This window comes from Elephantulus edwardii, unplaced genomic scaffold, assembly GCF_000299155.1.
Source record: "Elephantulus edwardii isolate Elephantulus edwardi_28Jun2011 unplaced genomic scaffold, EleEdw1.0 scaffold00200, whole genome shotgun sequence".
In the NCBI taxonomy this organism is placed as follows: Eukaryota; Metazoa; Chordata; class Mammalia; order Macroscelidea; family Macroscelididae; genus Elephantulus; species Elephantulus edwardii.
Window position 1 is genome coordinate 3,788,133 of NW_006399950.1, and position 13,318 is coordinate 3,801,450.

The 13,318-nt window shown below is 45.5% G+C and overlaps 1 protein-coding gene across 1 annotated transcript in view; it reads right to left on the bottom strand.

The window, feature by feature from the left end:
• CNTN4 (contactin 4) overlaps positions 1 to 13,318 on the bottom strand; it is a 515,944-nt gene that overhangs the window by 199,188 nt on the left and 303,438 nt on the right. The window contains exon 5 of the mRNA XM_006897086.1: positions 1,535 to 1,732. Coding sequence (XP_006897148.1) covers positions 1,535 to 1,732 — 198 coding nt within the window. The remainder of the gene's footprint in view (positions 1 to 1,534; positions 1,733 to 13,318) is intronic.

The following is a 13,318-nucleotide window of genomic DNA, read 5'->3' on the forward strand; positions in this document are numbered from 1 at the left end:
CATAAACGATCAAAGCTATGGCATCTTCAACTCCTCTACACATGTGAAATTTGAATAACTTTAGTTTGATAATGAAGTAGTATAGTGAACACTGAATCGTAGTGATGGTGAAAGGTACTCATGGATAGTAAAGACTAAATAAGTCTGTCATGGAGAAAATGCAGCCATGTGCTCCTTCAAGTTTAGGTACGGTGAAGCTTCATCTTACATACTCTGGAATATTGTCAAAAGGGTCCAGTCCTTGGAAAAGGGCATCACACTGAGAAATCCAGAGAATCAGCAAAAGAGAGGAAGACCCTCAGTGAGATGCAAAGACACAATAACTGTGAAAATGGGCATGGTGGATGGAGATCTCGAGGATGGTACAGGATAGGGTTGCAGTGGTTCACAGTCATCTCCACAGGACCTCATGACACCTTCCATACACTTGGCACTATACTAGGTATTGAACAGTAGGTATTGAATTATGGCAGTGAACAAGACATTGCACTGATGAAAAGGTAAATTGTCTCAGAGGAGATTCAGTTGGTACTCTAGTAATTGTGGTAGAGAGTAAAGAGTTCCTAGGGCTACTGTAATGTTATTTGAGAAGCTACATGATATATTGTGATAAAGGGCAAAGGGCCTGTCAGAGGCAGATCCCTGATGAAGCTAAGTTTGTTTGTAGAAACTTGAAGGACCAGTGTCAGTTAACCAAGAGAAAGTCGGGGACTATGAGAAGGAAGAACATTTCAAGAAGAGGGGACAGTATGGGAACGGTCCACCCTATCTGTACGACAGTGGAGAGAGCTTGGGTGCTGCCGAGGTTTGACATGCATCCAGTCAGACCGTCTTTACATACACACGGTGATCTGCCAAACATTATCAAATCATCTAGGTAACTAAGGTGAGATCTTAAGGGAGAAGACTTCTCCTCTTCCTCCTGCAGAGCTGCTGGTGGATTAGAAGTACAAGCCTTTGGGTTGCCAGTTCAACTCTTTATGACCAGGTCACTAGAGATCCCTGAAATAATACTCTTTTTGGAAATATTCGTACCAAAGTATGAGAAGTTAAAATATCTGCTTCAAATGAGCCCCGTATTCCTGTCCTTCACTGTGGTTGGAACCATGTCTTCAGTACTATAAATCCAGAGGTTATTTGGATCATTTACAGCTTATTTCTGGACACTGAATACTAAATTAGACAGAACTGATTAATAAGTAATTGTTCCACTTTCCAGTTCATTCTGCCCGTGTACACAATTTAAGTGGGAACGAAATAAGAAATAGATTCCTTTGTTATTTATATTCACCTAAGCCCACATTCCATTCCTGTTGAGATTAGCAATTAGATTCCTAATTAGTTTTCCAAAATGGATCCATTGGTTTATTTCTTGTATAAGTGAAGACAATTTGGGTTCTAAATGTGGAACACATGAAACCTTTTAAAATTTTAATTTAGACAATCAAGCATTTTTGTGCCAATGATGTAAAATTTTTTATATTTACCCTATAATCACAAAAACAGAATTAACAAAATGACTTTGAAAACTCACCATCATTTCTCAATATCAATGGTGTGGGTGGTCCCAGAACCTTGTGATTGGTTACGGTATTGGTAACCACACAGGTGTAATTGCCTACATCTGATCTTTCTACTTTGGCTATATACAGATTCCCAGTCTCTTGAGAAATGAAGCGTCGCTTGTCCTGATAGCAAGGGTACTCGTTGAAGATCCAGGCATAGCTCAGCTCTAGAAAGAGAAAGAACAATCACTGTCAATATGACTGTTGGCAATGACGTTTACTGTCTTCATTAAAGATATAGTCATGATTTAATTCATCCTAGAATCCAACGACCTTTTTACAGTCTGCTATTAATAATAACCAACTATTAACAGGAACCAATCTGCAGTCTCTTATACTCTTGTACCAGCCTTTTCTATGGTCAGTCAATGTACGTACTAGGTTACTTGTAGAGATCTCACAGCTAACTCTTACAGTGATTAAGACAGCTGTCCACTCCAGGGGATAGAGTTCATCAGCACCAACCCCCAGCAAGCAAGCAAGTGCCATCAAATGCACTGGGCAAATCTTGAACATTTTAAAAAACAAAGGTGTAACTTTGATAACTTATGTGCCAGTCTCATATGCAATCAGATGACAGAAATGAACCAGTTTATTAAACTGTGATGTTGTCAAAGAAGGATGGATCTACTGCAGACTTTGTGGACTTTTAGAAGACCAAGTAAATCAGTGTTGTGTTGTGGAAACACAATAGAATGTGCTGTAGAAGCAAGATGGCAAGACCTTGACCCATTTATTGGGGCACAACAGCAAGAAAGGAACTACCATAATGTTTGGTAGAGCAGATCAGCAAAAACAGTGGGGGCTGCCAGTGGAATGGATGAATGTGAGGGCTGCCACAGGTGAGGATGGCCCAAGACGGGGCCGGCCTTCACTGCATTACAGAGACGTGAAGATGGAAGGAGACTGGGTGGGCAGGGTTATCCCTGTGCTACAGATGAAGATGGAAGGACCTGGGCAGGGCTTCACTATGTTACACAGAGATTGTCATGAGTAGGTAGGTGCCCACTGGCCAGGAACGTCCCACAAAGCCTGTGCTCACCATCACAATGCGACTTTTCCTGAGCTAATTAGAGACCCAGAGGGTTATACCATCAATACAGTTGTGCTGGAAGCCACCCAGGAAACTCTGGTGAATACTTCTTCCATTTTAAGATCATTGTCGATACTGTGGATCTCAGTTTCACAGAGCCGCACAGCACTTTGTATTTTCCAATACGTTTTACAGTTTCCCATTTTTTTAACTGAGAAATTTGACACACAGAAACTAATCCAATCTCCTAGCTTTGATTAGAAGAGTCATTCCTCAGTCTTGATTCAGTTCAATTCTTCTGACAATGTCTCCTTCCATCAACTCAAAATCTTATTCTTACTGGTGATGGGCAAAGTCCTACACACAATTATTTTCATTTGTCTTACTGGGATTTTGAAGTAAATACTTATTGTAGCAAGTACTTGCTTGCTACGTAATGGCTAGCTTATTCCATAAATGGAAATCTAGACTTAAAGAAAATTAGCTGAAGGATCCTATGCCACACAGGAATGGATATGAACCAGTGATGGGGAGAGAAGCTTTATCACAATCCCCTGTCCACCCAGAATGCCAGGGCATGCGTGCAACAGTCATTTCCGAGCGTCTTCCGGTGCACATTCCCATCTCTGTGAAGTGTTAGGCGTCTCAAAAATAACTGTGTGAGCCCAGCCTTTCAACTCTGGAGGGTGAGTCACCCAATGCCAAGAACCACTACGCTCTGCAGGCACTGAGCTCCTTCAGATCCAGGCAGCCAACTAGGCATCTCTTTAAAGTGTGGCTCTTCAGTTGTACCCAAGTCTGGAGGGGTAAGACCCTTGGTACTGGAACAGTACGCTTGGTCCTGGCATTCACTAGCACACGAGGTCCACCTCCTCTCCAGTGGCTGCACTGTGACTGGAAAGGGGCAGGGTAATTAGATGCCAAGGGAGTCAGTCCCTCAGATTTCAGATCCCACTTGGCTGGGTGAGGGAATAAATGCACGGAGTGTCCTTGGGACATGGCAGAAAGGTTATCAGTTTTGCAGGAGGAACGCTAATTACTGTAAAAGGCATTTTGTCGTTTAATAAATACCTCGGCGCATCCCCACTGTAATTGACCCCGACAACTGACTGGGCAACAGGAAGCGTGCACTGGGTTCCTCCACTGTCTGCAAACAAGGGCTGGTCCGTGTAGGGCCTGCCCCTTGTCAGCGGCTATCAGCGGACTGCACCACTGCCGTGTGCTCTGTGTGCATTTAGATGGATGTAATTATGTCCGTATGAGAACAGCTCATCAGTTTATTTACACATGTAAATTATAAGTAGCCCCATGCTGATGTCAGGAGGATTTGAGTGTAGACAGACAAGTGCTCCTCAACCAGCTGGCTATTCCTCTGAAATGATTACCTGGGGGAAGAAAAGGCCCCAACAGGTCACCAAGGAGCCTGATTGTCATGGAAAAGCCCACAAAGGCAGCGATCTTCACAGCTGACACCTCCCCACCCCCCAATTTATTTCACTGGGATCCAATCAGGTATGTGACTTTCAGACCAAGCAGGTAATCTCTCAGTAGCGCAAACGTCTCATCTGAACGGTGAGAGAAGACTGCCCATTTCATTATTAGTGGTACAAGTGTTTTAAGTATAAATTTTATCTCCAAAGTCACCAGGTAGAAGTTAAAAAGTAACTGACCAGCTAAATATTAATCAACCTTCACCTCTCCAAGGAGACTTGCAATCAAATCAATGAAAACATATTTTATTTTTTTCCTTAAAGACATTTTTTCAAAATAGTTGCTCCCCTTCCCTCTTTACAGCCATGCTCTCTGAGTTCAGGGAGAGGCGACTGGCTTAAGAACTAGAAAAGAACCTTTGAACTAATACAATAATTTAAATTCACAAAGCAGTAACTTAGTATGAAGACTGGCAATTAATCTTGGTAAGTGACAAAGCATTAAATAACATTAAATAAACTTTAACAGAAAATAACGAAGAGTTAGAGTTGCAATATGTTTCCACATTTGCTATAAGCCTCTGGTAACTTCCCATGCCAGAGAAGCACCTCCTGCCGAGAAGAATGTCATGCTAATTGTGTTAAGATCCTAGCATCTGACATCAGCATCTGACGTCCACTGTTCAGGCAAAAGTCACTTGGGGTGAGATCACGTAGAGCCCAACACTGAATCCCCCAGAACGAGGTAGATTTCTAGCCAGTAAACACTTCTTTTTCACAGCAAATACCACCACGCGGCTTGTTGAATTTTTGCTTGTCCAGGGCAGGAAGGTACGTGGAAATACAAAGTCAGGAGAGAGCAGATGAGCATAAATCATGGGGCAAAGCCAGGAGGAGGAGGAGTCCAGGTGGCGATCGGCTGCTGAACTAAAGGTTGGGAACTCAAACCCACCCCATGACTCCACAGGAGAGACACCTGGCCATCTGCTTCCACAACGGTTCTGGTCCAGGAAACCCTCCCAGGTATCACCACTCAGTCACATGGGGTTGCTAGGGGTCAACATCGACCTGATGGCCCCTGACAAAATAACAAGCTGAAGAGCATCTCATAGACCCCGTGTCTTTTCTCTTCATCTTAAAGGTGAGACTAAGCTGAAATCTAGGTGAGGCCAGATGGTGAATGACTCAGCCGGCCCATCTACCCTCCGCTCTAACACTCCTCCCAGAAACAAGCAGTATTGCTGTATCAGTCTGCAGACAACAAGGCTTCCTTCCCCCTAAGACTCAAAATCTATTTCTATCAGAGCAAAACATTAATCCATCGGGCTCCATGAAATGCTATCAACATCCTGGAAATAAAGCCAAGTAAATAAAACAAAATAAATTCTCATGTGCTGCGGCAACAGGCAAAATTGTATCTCACTCAGTTTGATTTCCTTTGGGAATCTCATGCAATATTTAGACTTACTCAAACTTGACAGATTTCTTTTGATAAGTTTTCACACATTAATTTGCCCTGGAAGTGATAGACAGGGCCCGGCCCATTGGCAATTTGTAACCACTGAGTAAACAGATAGATGTTGAAGCTGTTGCCACACATTTGGGAAAAACCTGAATGCTGGTTTTAATACGATATCCAGGAAGGGCCAAGGACATGGTGACAGTTTGTTTCCCCGCATTTTAGAACCTCTAAAGCTGTTGGAAATTAACTCTAAAACCTCATTCCTAAAGGAGTCCATTGAGCTACAGCAAGGGAGATTTAGTTGTTACTTTTTTAAAGGGGGCAGCAATAGAGCCTGCCTCATTTACTGCATTTCACAAATCCTGCACTTTTTAGAAATCAAGAGTTTGTGGGAACCTTACGTGCAACAGGACTAAGTTGTTGTAGGCCGTCCAGTTAAAATTGACTCACAGCTGACCCTGCTTGGGGTTTTCAGAGGCTGTAAACTGCAAGGGAAGAGATTGTGTATCGTCCTCTCTTCAGCCAGTTGTTGGATTTGAACTGCGTGCCTTTAGGTTGGCAGCACAGCTTCTTACCACTAAGCCACTAGAGTTTCCTGAAGAAGGGTAGAGGCCCCAACTTTGAACAGGACATGCTCACTTCTTAGCTTTGTGTCACATTTTGGCAATTTTCAGTATTTCAAGCGTTTTCATACTGCTCTTACAAACTACCCCAAACCCAGTACCGCGGAGTGAGTTCCAGTCCTGGGAGATGCCAGTAGACCCCCCGCCCCCCCATACACACAGGGCTCTGGAGGCCGCGAATCCTGCTAGGCCACACGGTCTTCATCTTGATCCAGTGGAGAGGGTGGAAAGCGCAATTCTTGGTCGGAAGCCCAACTCTTAGCTCACTGTGTCATAATGCGGTATTCTGTACTATCTGTGATTGTTAACTGGGTTCAATAAAATCATTCATATACATCATTGTTGTTGTTCAGTGCCATCAAGTCGCCTGCAACACACAGTGATTCTATGCGCATTAGTTTTTAAACCTGCCCCATTCTGAGCCAGTCTCATCATCTCCGACAGACCTAATCCCATTGGCTCCAGTCACTGAGTCAATCCATCTCATACAGGGTCTTCTTCTCCTGAGCTGTCCCTCCACCCTTCCAAACATGAAGTCACTCACTCTCCAAGGACTCGTACCTTCTGGTCACATGCCCAAAGTATGAGAAACAGAGCTTCAAAATCTTTGCCTTCAGGGAGCAAACTGATTTCACCCTCTCCAGGATCAAACTGTTTATTCTCCTGGCAGTCCGTGCTACGTTCAACACTTCTCCAGCACCACAACTCAAAGACATCAATCCTTCTTCTATCATCTAGTTACTATTCAGCTCTCAGATGCATAGCCAGTAACTGCGAAAACCATAGCCTGGGTCAGGCACACCTTAGTCTCTAGACTAATATCATTGCTCTTCAGTACTCTGGAGAGGTCCCTGATAGCCAACTTTCCAATATGACTCTTCTTTTGATTTTTTTGACAGCTGGGACCAAGAGTATTGATTGTGGAGCCAAGCAAACTGAAGTTATCAGCAATTTCAATCTCTTCTCTGTCCAGTATAAAGCTGCCAATTGAACCAGTATAGAGAATCTTTGTTTTATTGATGTTGATCTTAAATCCATATTGAAGACTACATACAGTCCTTGACCTTCTGCAGTAAACACGTAATGTCTTCTTCAGTTTCAGTAAGCAAAGTTGTGTCATCTGCATAACACAGGTAGTTGATGAATCTTCCTCCAATTCTGATGTCACATTCCTCTTCCTAAATTTCAGCTTCCCAAATGATCTGTTCTGCATATAGACTGAAAAGGTATGGAGACAGGATGTATACCTCACACACACCTTTCCTAAAGCCTGAACCATGCAGTGTTTCCTTGCTCTATTTTGACTACTGCTTCCTGGTCCAAGCATAGGTTTTCATATGAGCACATCAAGTGCTCTGGGACTCCCATTCTCCTCAAGGTTAGCCACAATTTATTGTGATCCACACTGTCAAATGCTTTTGCATCATCAGTGAAACACAGACATTCTTGTCTTGTTCTCTGTTTTCAGCCAAGATCCATCTATCATTGGTTATGATGTCCCTAGTGACACAGCAACTTCGCAACCCAGTCTGCACTTCTCTCAGTTCTCTGCTGATGTACCGTTCCAGTCATTTTCTGGATAATCTTCAGCAGAATCTTGCTTGCGTGTGATATTAGTGATATCGCTCAATAATTTTCACACTCTGTTGGGTCACCTTTTTCTGGAGTGGGAATATATACAAATATCTTCCAGTCAGTTGGCCAGGTAGTTGTCCTCCATATTACTTTGCATAACTTGGTGAGTGCATCCAGGGCAGCATCTGGTTGCTGAAATATGTCAACTGGTGTTCCATCAAATCCTGGGGCTGTCTTTTTTGCCAGTTCTTTCAGAGCAGCTTGAGCTTCCTCCTGCCTCAGCACAGGCTCTTGATCAAATGTTCTTTCATGAAATTACGAAGTCAATTCTTTTCTGTGTAGTGCCTCTGTGTACTCCTTCCATCTTCTCTTGATGCTTCTTGGATCACTGAACAGTCTGGCTTCAGCATCATTAAGTATTACAGCTCGAGGCTTGAATTTGTTCTTCAGTTGCTCCAACTTAAGAAATGCTGAGTGAACGCATCCCTTTTGATTTTCCGACCCCAGTTCCTTGCACATTTTATTATAAACTTTGCTTTGTCTTCCTGTGCTGCCTTTTGAAATCTTCTCTTCAGCTCCTTAACATCTTGACTTCTTCCTTTAGCTTTGACTTCTCTGTGCTGTAGTGCAATATTCAGAGTTTCTTTTGACATCCATCTTGATCTTTTCTTTCTCCTGTCTTTGTAGGGCCTTTTCGAATTCTTCATGAATAGCATTACTGATATCATCCCACAGCTCATTTGGTCTTTGCTCATTGCTGCTCAAGGCTTCAAACCTGCTCTTGAAATGGTCTTTACATTCTGGTGGGATAGACTTGAGGTCATACTTTGGTTCTTGCGGATTTGATTTAATTTTTATAACCTTCAGTTTGAACTTGCATATTAATGGTCTGTTCCACAATCAGCACCTGACTGAGTGTTCACAGCTGATACTGAGCTTCTCCAATGATTTTTTCCCACAGATATAGTCAGTCTGATGCCTGTGTAGAACATCAGGTGAAACCCATGTGTATGTATAGTCACCGTTTATGTTTCTTATAAAATGTGTTCACAATGAATGTCATTGATTGTACAGAATTCTATCATTCTTTGTACAGCCTCATTTCTGTCACCAAGTCCACACTTTCTGTCTACTGATCCTTCTTCTCTGTTCTCAACCTTTGCATTCCAATCATCCATTATTATCTAAGTATTTTGGTTGCATGCTCGCTCTGTTTATGACTACAAAGTTGGTAGAAGTGATCTATTTCTGCTTCTTTGGCCCTGGCTGTTGGTGAATACATTTGAATGACAGTGGTATCAGCTCTGCACGGGCACCCTGGGGCTGCCGTAAGTTGATTCTCCTTGAGAGCAGAGTGCGTCCATGCATCCTAGATGGGCCCACAGCATTGGGTAGGAGCACCCAGGGCCCAGACAGAAGCCTCATCATTTCAAGAGTAGGCCAGGCGCTGCATTCCTCTGTCACTTGGACACCAGTCACTACGTGGCCCCCAGTGGCAGACACTGGTCCCCGTCTGCTTCTGCCACAGCCCCCTTCACCACAGGCAGGGCTTCCAGGAAGCCCTCCAATGGGCTGATGTTGGCACAGATCATCAAAGCTTTCACCCTCTTTATTGATCTTGGAGAAATAAAATGGTGAGTGTATGTGGCAAGATTACATAAGCCTTTGTGCTGAAGCCCATCCAAATTTGTGGCAGGCTTGTCTAACAATAACCCTCTGTGTAAGGGGCACGGCTCTGTGGGGTGGCGTTTCCAGCCTGGCGCCTTCCTCACCCCGCTGTGGCCGCAGAGGTGTGTGGGCAGAGATGGCATGAGCTTCTTCTAGTCGTGCCCGTCATCCTCACATACCACCCTATGGCATGGCACGCACGAGTGTTCATTACCTCACATTTCCGCATCAATATTTAATTTGTTCGATCAAATGGAGTTCTAGGGTGTGGATTTTCTTTGAGAGACTGTAGGCAGAAGAAAGGGATTTACAAAAAAAGCAATTTCAAACATTGCTCTGACGATAAACAACAATGTGATGTACTAGGATATAAATCCACGCACAAGTTCAAGGTAAATGGCAATGCTGCAGACAAGGGTGTGTGCTGGTGACCACAGGGCTGCTTCTAGGCCCCCGAGGGTGGGTGCTGAGGCCTCTGCCCCAAGTCACAGAGGGGAAAGCCCGAGAGATGCTGAGGAGGCTGGAACCGGTCAGCTTTCCTGACCAAAGGGAAGGGACCATCGCTTTTTACACAGAAGAGCAAGCATCCCATCTGGTGGCGTGTAAAGGCTCAGGCACAGAGGTGGTGAGAGCAGTGGAACACGACTTGCACGTGTGTGTGTGTGTGTGTGTGTGTGTGTGTGTGTGTGTGTCTTTCATGGTTGACTTCTGTTTTCAAAATGGTGCAAAGGAACGTGCAGATCTCAGGCCTCAGGAGAGACCTAGGCCGTGTAGCGAAGTGATCACTAACCCAGGCCGTCCACGGTCACAGGCAGACTCACAGTGAATACATACAGGACAGAGTGACAGCACTGCTGTTGCCTTTACAGGGACATACGGCCAGATCTTTCTTCTGCAGAGTCAGAGGTGGGTTTGAACCAGCAACGGCTCAGCAACCCACTGTTTAACCCGCAGCACCACCAGGGCACTGCACTAACGGTTTCCAAACTCTTAACTTTCTGACTCCCTGAAGGCTCATAACAACAAACCTGGGGGGTCCACTCCCAGAGTTTGTACTTCAGGTCTGCAGGAGGCCCAAGAATTTGCATTTCTAGTATGTTCCTGTGTTCCCTGGGTGTTGTAAGTGGTTTTAGCTCCGAAAGGTTTGTAGTTTAAACACATTCTAACAGCCCTCAGAAGACAAGACCTGGCAATCCACTTCTTTATAGAAGATCTCATGGAGAATCCAGTTCTGAGACACACAGAGTCAGTCATCCTGACTCAGAATGGACTTGGTGGCCAATGCTGGGCTGGTGTAAAGACCACGCTTTCAGAGAGAGTGCTTCAAATGCCACCCGTGGCTGGCGAGCGGGCTGACCACTGGTGCCCTTCGAGACGGTAAATCCTTACAGGAGGAGACCTCTCATCTTTCTCTGCCATAGCAGCTCGTGGGTTCGAACCCTGACTTCATTTAGCAGCACGACATGTAAGGCACCAGAGTTCTGTCCAAATGAATGGATCCTCTAAGCGTGGTCTATACATACAAAGGGAAACGATTCGGTTCCAGAGAGACACAGCGTCCCAATGCACGTCACAACGCAGATGAGCCTAGAAATCATTTCACTGCATGAAATAAATCAGCCAGAAGGGCAGACATTGGATGGGCCCGTGGAGACGGGTATCTGGTGTCTGCAGACGGTGCAGATAGCTAATGTGCTGGCCCGCTGACCAGAAGGTCATCTCTTCTGTGCCCAGTCCCATGGGTTCCAATTCCATTAAGGCCTCTGCTTACAGGCCTGTCTCACCATGACGTATCATTGGCCCAAAACACTCTTTGAGCCAACTTCAGTCTCCCTGCCACTCCAGATCAACCCACACACTTCTGCCAGCACAGTTCTGCTGAAGGGCAGCTCTGAATCACATCCCTGCTTTACACAAAAGTCCTTCGCACACCACTTGCCTCGTGGACTCAGGAAAACACATCACACCCTCGTTCGATGGTGAAGCGCTTGGCTGTGAACCAGCAGGCTGGTGGTGTCAACAGACCCAGCAGCTTCAGAGCAGAAAAGAGTTACAATCTGCTTCCCTAGAGAAGGTGGCCATGGAAGCTCCGGGGATGGTCACGTGGGGTGGTCACGTGGCCCCAGTGAGAAGGATTTGACTCAATGTGTCAAATAATGGCTCAGGTCTTTCCATTGTTGTGTGCCTTCAACTTGGAAATGACCCATAACCAAGCCCCCAGCAAGTTTGCCAGAGCCGGTAAATCACACAGGAGGAGATCACCCACCTTCCTTCCACAAAGCAATGAGGGGATTCAAACAGCATACTTTTTCATTAGTGGCACAATTCCTTACCACTAGGCCACCTGAGCTTCAAAGACCCTAAATTATTTACTGATAACTTTATACCTTTCTGCATCAACTCAATTTCTGTTGAGCCTATATTTATTTCCAAGCAACATTCCACAGAACTCTAAGAGAAGCTGGGAAGGGGCATCAGTAATTCACGTTTCCACCAGCCACACATTTATTTCTGCAGGACTCACCTCTGGAGACAGAGGCAGCAGGGTGAGGGCTCTGACTGCCCCATCCTAGCTTTACCCTGGAAGCTGTGTTTCCCTGTCACCGCTTGCTCTGGTCCACAAAGTACTATTTCAAGAAATGTTTACGCTGCTAAGTTGGGTTATGTAAGTTAAAGAAGATTGTCCACCAAAGCCCCGATGTACCCAGTGATTCTCCATCTCCCTGTCGATGCTGGTCCCAGAATGCCCTCCCAGCTTCTATATTCCCAGATGCCACTTCTGCCCAGAGCTGCTTCCCAGGCTAACAAACACAGAGTCTCCCCCTAGCATGTGCTTCCCTTCTGCCGCGTCACAGTAAGGTTGTGTTTTCCAACATCAGAATGGTTTGCTTGCTTTTCTCTCCTGTCTACCAGATGGAGTTTTCCTCACAGGACAGAGCACCTGTGGCCACATTTCTGCCTCCCACATTCTAGGATTACTTTTGTCCCCTACTATGACCAACTCAATGCATAGTCAAAAGGACTGCCATAATGTCAGTGTGGAGCTCCACCTTAAAACGCTGGAGAGAGAAGGCCCTTAGACCTGAGGGTCCCCCAGTCCCCCAGTGCTTTCATCAGACCCCTCAGGGCAAATAAAACCCCCAAACAGAACCCAGGAGCTTAACACAGAAGTGCCAACCCCTTCGCCTCTCCTCTCTCCTCCTCAGAGCCAGGTCTCCCCATGAACCAAGAAGGCAGAATTGGTGGAGGTGACTTAGTTTTCCCACCAACCCTCACATGAGGCTATCTTGGTAAACATATCAGCAGAACTGCAACTTTGTGAAATCTTTGTCCCCAAATATTCGCATAGCCATGATCTCATCTGTGCTGGCAACTGTAGGGAGATGGGTCACACAAGGACTAATCCATCAACAAGGACCTGGGTACAGTGTTGTCAGAACAAACAGCAACAGTGACAAGGTGGGCTACCTCAGGGGAGGAACTCCTGCAGGGCTCAGCTGCTAACCTTCTGATTACTGCTTAGAACCCCCCAGGTGCCCCACAGAGAGGAAGGTGTGGAGGACTGTTCCCACAAAGAGTCAAGCCTAAGAAACACTATGGGGCAGTTCTCCTCTGTTACCAAGGGCCACTCTGACTCTTAGAACCACAGAGGCCAAAGTAGGTTTGGGCTGTCTCCTCAGGCTGAGCTCTACAGCCTCCGCCATCAAAGCGGGGTGTTGTCAGAACTGACTCAGCGGCAGTGGAAGGCGGAGGAAGACAGCCAATCACACACCAAAGTATTATTACATAACCACCACCCTTACCATCGTTATCCCCCCCTTCTTCTTCTTTCTCTCCTTCTCTCTCTCCCCTTTCCTCCCTCCCCCTCCCTCTCCCTCTCCCCTTCTCTCCCTTCCTCCTTCTCTCTCATTCTCTTCTCTCTCTCCCTCCCTTTCCCCCCTCCCTCCTTCCCTCCCCCTCCT